General features: G+C 48.6%; 1 protein-coding gene across 1 annotated transcript; it reads right to left on the minus strand.

Moving 5' to 3' along the window:
* On the minus strand, positions 1–6,143 carry LOC116514416 (heat shock protein beta-7-like). The gene is made up of 3 exons (XM_032225996.1): positions 5,911–6,143; positions 3,829–3,983; positions 1–338 (listed from the first exon to the last, which is right to left on the minus strand). The coding sequence occupies exons 1-3, from the start codon at positions 6,056–6,058 to the stop codon at positions 165–167; spliced, it is 477 nt and encodes a 158-aa protein (XP_032081887.1). The 5' UTR covers positions 6,059–6,143; the 3' UTR covers positions 1–164.
* Positions 6,144–7,094: the final 951 nt, after the last annotated feature.

Below are 7,094 nucleotides of genomic sequence, written 5' to 3' on the forward strand. Positions count from 1 at the left end.
TGTGTATGTATAATCTTTATTGTCATTGTACTTAAATACAACGAAATTTGTGGTATTTTGGCATGGCATGGCATGGAGAAAGGATGTCCACAAACTAAACTAAGAATCAATCACGTATAAGGGAGCTTCAGGGTGTAGACAGATTTTGGGTGAGAAGGCTACACTTAGAGCTTCACCTCCGTACGATACAGAGGTGATGGGGACAGCTGTCGCCTCCTAGCTGTGATGATCAACTTGCCAGCGTCATTCAGGGAGCAGCTGACGGACAGAGGATCCATATCTGTTGGCAGCTGGCACTTGTGGGTGAAGGTGTTGGACACAATGCCATCTTCAGCCATCTGAAAGGCAAGCAAATGTAATTGGGTGAGCCCTTTCTCCAAATATCTTCCTGAATTTTCCACCCAGTGATGCCATTCAGCTAGTTCTATCCAGTTCGGGCGAACGGGTATCAAGATCAAGTGAGGTACTAATACCACTCTAATACCAGCCCTAGTAAGACCATACCTAGAATACTGCATCCAGTTTTGGTCACCACATTATAAAAAGAGATGTTGAGACTCTAGAAAGAGCGCAGAGAAGAGCAGCAAAGATGATTAGAGGACTGGAGGCTAAAACATATGAAGAACAGTTGCAGGAACTGGGCATGGCTAGTCTAGTGAAGAGAAGGACCAGGGGAGACATGATAGCAGTCTTTCAATATTTGAGGGGCTGCCACAGAGAGGAGGGAGTCAAGCTATTTTCCAAAGCACCCAAAGGCCGGATAAGGAATAATGGATGGAAACTGACCAAGGAGAGATTCAACCTAGAAACAAGGAGGAACTTTCTGACAATTGGTTGAACAATCAACCCATGGAACAGAAGATGCCTTTGGAAGTTGTGGGAGTTTCATCATTGGAGGCTTTCAAGAAGAGATTGGGCCGCCATCTGTCAGAAATGGTGTAGAGCCTCCTGCTCGGAAGGAGGGTTGGACTAGATGACCTACAAGGTCCCTTCCATATCTGTTCATCTGTTAAAAAGATGCCCGAGCCTCAACTCCCAGAATTTCCCAGCCAACTGTGGATTTCTGGAAGTCAAAATCCACACCTCTTGAAGTTGTTACGGTTGAGAAACTGTGCCCTAAACAGGAACCCCATTTAGGTCTTGACAACTTCAATGAATAGACCAGGGGTCGGCAACCTTTCATTCAAAGAGCCACAAAGGTCCTAATCGGAAGTCCCCCCCCATTCAATTCTGGAGCTGACCGGAAGTTTGCTTCCCCCACCATAGAGTCTCCTCCTAGCACGGCATCCTTTTTTCTTTTACCAACCAGCAACAGGGAGCCGCAGCAGAGGGATGAAAGAGCCACATGTGGGTCCAGAGCCGCAGGTTGCTGACCCCCCTGGAATAGAACATCACTGAAAACAACAGCAGGTAAACAGAATTAAAACTAGAATAGACGGAGATCCATCTTCCCTTTTTTTATGGTTACCTCCTACTTTCTCTCCTTCTGGCCTTCAATCCAAGTCCTCCTTTTCCCTCTCTTGCTCCACCAATCCCTCCCCTCTGGTCTGTGGTGAAGTTTATGCAGCCATTTGAATTCAGATCAGACAAAGATGCGTTTGCATAATAGAAGCATCTTGACTTCTATTAACTTCGACTAGGGGTTTTTGTTCAGGCATGGAACAAACGTTAAAAAAACGAGTCTGTTCAGTAATCAGGTTAAGTGTGCGGTTGGGAAACATGTGGCGCATTGAGACCAAGAAGCGGATTTGTTTTTACATTAGCTTAGGCTAATCGGTAAGATTTCAGCCAAACGTAATATCTACGGCCAGTTACTTAGCAACGGTTCGAAGTTACAATGGAGACCAAAAAAATTACCTAGAGCCAAGTTGTGAAGTTAACAAAATAAGAAGGGACCTTGGAGATCTTCTAGTCCAACCCCCTGCTTAGGCAGGAAACCCTATACCATTTCAGACAGATGGCTGTCCAACATCTTCTTAAAGACTTCCAGTGTTGGAGCATTCACAACTTCCGGAGGCAAGTTGTTCCACTGATTCATTGTTCTAACTGTCAGGAAATTTCTCCTTAGTTCTAAGTTGCTTCTCTCCTTGATTAGTTTCCACCCATTGCTTCTTGTCCTGCCCTCAGGTGCCTTGGAGAATAGTTTGACTCCTTCTTCTTTGTGGCAACCCCTGAGATATTGGAAGACTGCTATCATGTCTCCCCTAGTCCTCCTTTTCACTAAACTAGACATACCCAACCGTGGTTCCCCTGATTAATTGTTCTAAGGGTCAGGAAATTTCTCCTCAGTTCTAAGTTGCTTCTCTCCTTGATTAGTTTCCACCCATTGCTTCTTGTTCTACCCTCAGGTGCCTCTTCTTTGTGGCAACCCCTGAGAGATTGGAAGACTGCTATCATGTCTCCCCTGGTCCTTCTTTTCATTCAACTAGACATATCCAGTTCCTGCAACCGTTCTTCATATGCTTTGACCTCCAGTCCCCTAATAATTTTATTGCTCTTCTCTGCGCTCTTTCTAGAGTCTCCACATCTTTTCTACACTGTGGTGACCAGAGGTGGTATTCAACCAGTTTGGACCAGTTTGCCCAAACCAGTAGACATTCCATTTATGCACTTTTCCAAGCCATGTGCATCAGGGGTGGGTTGCTCCCAGCATTACTGCCAGTTTGGTGAGGGCAAAAACTTTGCTCGCGCACAGGCGCCTTTAGCACAAAATCACCTCTGGATGTTAGGCCGCCTGTCCTCCCTTATCTCCTAAGTTCATGTTCATTGCGTCCATGACTCTTATCTAACCATCTTCTGCTGTCCCCTTCTCCTTCTGCCTCCCATCTTTCCCACCAGTGGTGGGATTCAGCTGGTTCGCACCTATTCGGGAGAACCGGTTGGTAACTTTCTAAGTAGTTCGGAGAACCAATTGTTGGAAGAAATCTCCTTTTGTTTTTTCCCACTTTCCAGGGCTAATCCTGTAAGGAAGGCAGGAAGGAGACATTCTGGTGTTGTTGCTAACCTAATCTTGATTGCCCTGTTTGCAGAAACTGCCTCTCTGGTTAACCCTTATTACATTGTAATAGCTAAGGCGAAGTGCCCATCGACCTGAGTGACGTTGAATTGGCCATGCCCAGCCAGTCACATGATCACCGACTCCCGCCTACCCAGCTGGTCATTAGGGCAGAGAACCGGTCGTTAAATTATTTGAATCCCACCACTGTTTCCCACCATCCGGATCTTCCCTCTCTTCTCATTAGGTGGCCAAAATATTTGCGCTTCAGTTTCAGGATCTGTCCTTCCCAAGGGTTGCCTTCCTTCAGGATGGACGGATTTGATCTCCTTGCAAATTCCACGGAGAGAGGTGCCAATCAACGTGGAAGACGGGCGGCTTTGGGGATTGCCATGACATAAGCGTGAGCTTAGCCTCACGGGTGATGGTGCTGCTCGCAGCTCATTTTAACAATCGAGGGAGCTGTTTAATGACCTAAGCGACTCATCCATTTCGACATTCCAATCACATCTGAATGCCTCCCTTGATTGGGTTTTAAACCAGTGGTGCAATTCAGCCGGTTCCGTCCAGTTTGGGCGAACCGGTAGCGCTGGAGGTGGGAGGCTCCGCCCACCTGCCCGGACGTCATCACATCCAGTTTTTGACGTTCTGCACATGTGCGGAAGATCCTGCGCATGCGCGGAAGGGGCACGAGTTCTCACACTTGCAAACCGGTAGCGAAAGTAAGTTGATTTCTCCCCTGTTTTAAAGGTGTTGTGGGAAGAAGACCTGGGGTATCGGCTTCTTTTCATTCCCTCTGTACATCTCAGCCCTGACAGGAGCTCTTTTCTTACCTTCTCAGCTTGGATGACAATGCAGTAGTTGTAGGAAGTCACCACAATATCTTGAGGTTCAAACTGGCTGAGATCCGTGATGACCTCGTATTTGTTCCCGCTGGCCACCACGTTGCTGCTGCCCAAGGCTGAGGAATGGACGGATGGAGGAGACCCTGGGAAGGGAGCAAAGAGAAGGAAGTGGTGTGTGTGAGAGAGAGAGAGAGAGGAGGGGGAGGGAGAAAGAGAAGATGGAGAGGGAGAGAGAGAGAAGGGGAAGATGGAGAATGAAAGAAAGAGGAGAGGGAGGGAGAGAGAAAGAAAGGAGAGGGAGAGGGAGAAAGAGAAGAGGGAAAGGGAGAGAGAAGAGGGAGAGAGAAAGAAAGAAAGAAAGAAGAGGCAGAGGGAGAGAGAGAAGAGGGAGAGGGAGAAAGAGAAGAGAGGGAGAGAAAGAGGGAAAGAAGAGGGAGAGGGAGAAAGAAAGAGAAGAGGGAGAGGGGGAGAGAGAAGAGGGAGATGGAGAAAGAGAGAAAGAGAAGAGCGAGAGAAAGAGAGAAAGAAGAGGGAGAGGGAGAAAGAAAGAGAAGAGGGAAAGGGGGAGAGAGAAGAGGGTGATGGAGAAAGAGAGAAAGAGAAGAGAGAGAAAAAGAGACAACCTAGCAGTTTGAAAGCATGTAAAATGCAAATGGAACAATAGGAACCACCTTTGGTGGGAAGCAAACAGGGTCCCGTGCGCCTTCGGTGTTTAATCATGCTGGCCACTTGACCATGGAGACATCTTTTGGGAGCGCTGGCTCTACGGCTGTGAAACTGAGATGAGCACTGCCCCCTAGAGGCGGGAATGATTGGCATATATGTGTGAGGCAGTGGTGAGTTTCAAATTTTTTTAGAACCTCTTCTGTAGGTGTGGCCTGCTTAGTGGGAGTGGCTTGCCGGCCATGTGACGGTGGGAGTGGCTTGCAGGCCATGTGACTGGGTGGGAGTGGCTTGTCAGCCATGTGACCGAGTGGGAGTGGCTTGGCAGTCATGTGACTGGGTGGGCGTGGCCAACTTGTAAAATGTGGTGAAACTCACTTAACAACGCTCTTGCTTAGCAACCAAAATGTTGGCTCAGAAACTCTGGCATTTGAAGCACGCAAGCCTTAAAGCTGTCAAGTTACAAGACCCTTGAACCCCTAACCCTTTAGGAAAAAAAAACAGGGGTGTTCAAACTTGACAGCTTTAAGACTTGTGGACTTCAACTCCCAGAATCCCTCCTCTCGCTCTTCATCTTGATGACGTGAGGACGGGCAGGGAGAGGGAGCTGGAACCGGTTCTAAACGGCACTGTAGGTTTGTGGAACCTCTTCTATAGAAGAGGTTAGAACTGGCAGGAACCCACCCCTGATCCCCAGCCATTAACTTTGGAAGATCCAATCCAAGGAAGCAGCTTCGGACCGGTTTGGCCAAATAGGTAGTAACTCTGCCAGACATGTGACTGTCCCAGTTCTATCCTGGACACCTTCATCTTTATTTTCTGTTCTGCACGTGCGCAGAACAATCTTCATTGAAAAAAATGTAATTTCCCCCATTTTTTAATGGCGTGCGCATGCCAGTCCCAGAGAGGTCCCAGAGGGTTTTTCACAAAAATGGAGGTGTTTTTGCCTTCCCCCAGCCTCCAGGAGCACTCTGCAGGCTTCAGCAGGACTGGGGAGAGAGGAACAGGCCTGGTGGCGCAGTGGTTAGATTGCAGTATTGCAGGCTGACTCTGCCCACTGCCAGAACTTCGATCCTGACTGGCTCAAGGTTGACTCAGCCTTCCATCCTTCCGAGGTGGGTAAAATGAGGACCCAGATTGTTGGGGGCAAGAGGCTGACTGTAAACTGCTTAGAGAGGGGTTGTAAGGCACTGTGAAGCAGCATAGAAGTCTAAGTGCCATTGCTATCGCTAAGCAGATCCGAAAATGAGAAAACAGATGTTTCTCTGGGTCTATGTTTGATCATCTAAGGTAGGGGTGAGCCATCAAGCTTGGTCTAGCCCCACCTTGCCTCTGAGATCCAAGGGGGAGATGGAACATGCCGTGCCCTTGAGCTCCCCCACCCCACCCCAAAAGGCTCTCACTCACCTGAATACCCATAGGGCTCCGGAGTTCTCCCTGCCCCAAAGATCCCATGGGGAGGGTCCAGGAGGGGCTCGAAGCAGCGATGTTTGCTCGGCGTGTAGGTGCTGATGTGCTCGGAGCGGAAGGTGGAGGAAGAGCTGACCGAAGACATGGCCCTTGGGGGTGCCCAGCGGCTGCTGGATGTGCGCAAGGCTCGGAGTGAAGAGGCAGGAGGAGAGGAGAGGGCACGTCCTTGGGCAGGGGGAGCCACGATGCCCATAATTGGATTTTTTTTTTTTGCAATGTCCTTTGCATCCCACACGCTGGAATGCAAGATAAGGAAGGCAGCCACTGGGAGCAACACAGCAGAGTGGCACCCTCCCTCTTTTGTTTATGAAAAGTTTTTTTTTATTTTATGTTCTCTATATACAATTATAGATATACATTCACATAATTATTATTCTTTTTTCCCCCTTTACAACCATGGTTCTTATACATTTATAGGGTTATACTATTCCATTTGGGTTGCTTTGTTTCCCATCCCTCGCCTGTTTTGACACTCCCTTTCTTTTCTCCCTCCCTCCCTTCTCTACTACTTTCCTTCCTCCTTTCCCTTCCTTCTTCCCTTACCTTTCCCCTCCTCTCTTCCTCTTCCCCTTCCTACCCTCTCTCCTTCTCCCTTTCTTTCTCTCCTTCTCCCTTCCATCTTCCTCTCCTCCCCTCTATCTTCCTTCCCTCCTCTTCCTCTCCTCTCTTCCTTTCTCTCCCTCCCTCCCTTCTCTACTTCCTTCCCTCCTCTTCCTCTCATCTCCTCTCTTCCCTTCTCTCCCTCCCTTCCTTCTCTACTTTCTTCTTTCCTCCTTTCCCTTCCTTCTTCCCTTACCTCTCCCCTCCTCCTCTCTTCCTCTTTCCCTTCCTACGCTCTCCTTCTCTCTTTCTCTCCTTCTCCCTTCCTTCTTCCTCTCCTCCCCTCTATCTTCCTTCCCTCCTCTTCCTCTCATCTCCTCTCTTCCTTTCTCTCCCTCCCTCCCTTCCTTCCTCCTTTCCCTTCCTTCTTCCCTTACCTCTCCCCTCCTCCTCTCTTCCTCTTCCCCTTCCTACTCTCTCTCCTTCTCTCTTTCTTTCTCTCCTTCTCCCTTCCATCTTCCTCTCCTCCTCTCTATCTTCCTTCCCTCCTCTTCCTCTCCTCTCTTCCTTTCTCTCCCTCC

Source organism: Thamnophis elegans, chromosome 10 (genome assembly GCF_009769535.1).
Source record: "Thamnophis elegans isolate rThaEle1 chromosome 10, rThaEle1.pri, whole genome shotgun sequence".
Lineage (NCBI taxonomy): Eukaryota > Metazoa > Chordata > Lepidosauria > Squamata > Colubridae > Thamnophis > Thamnophis elegans.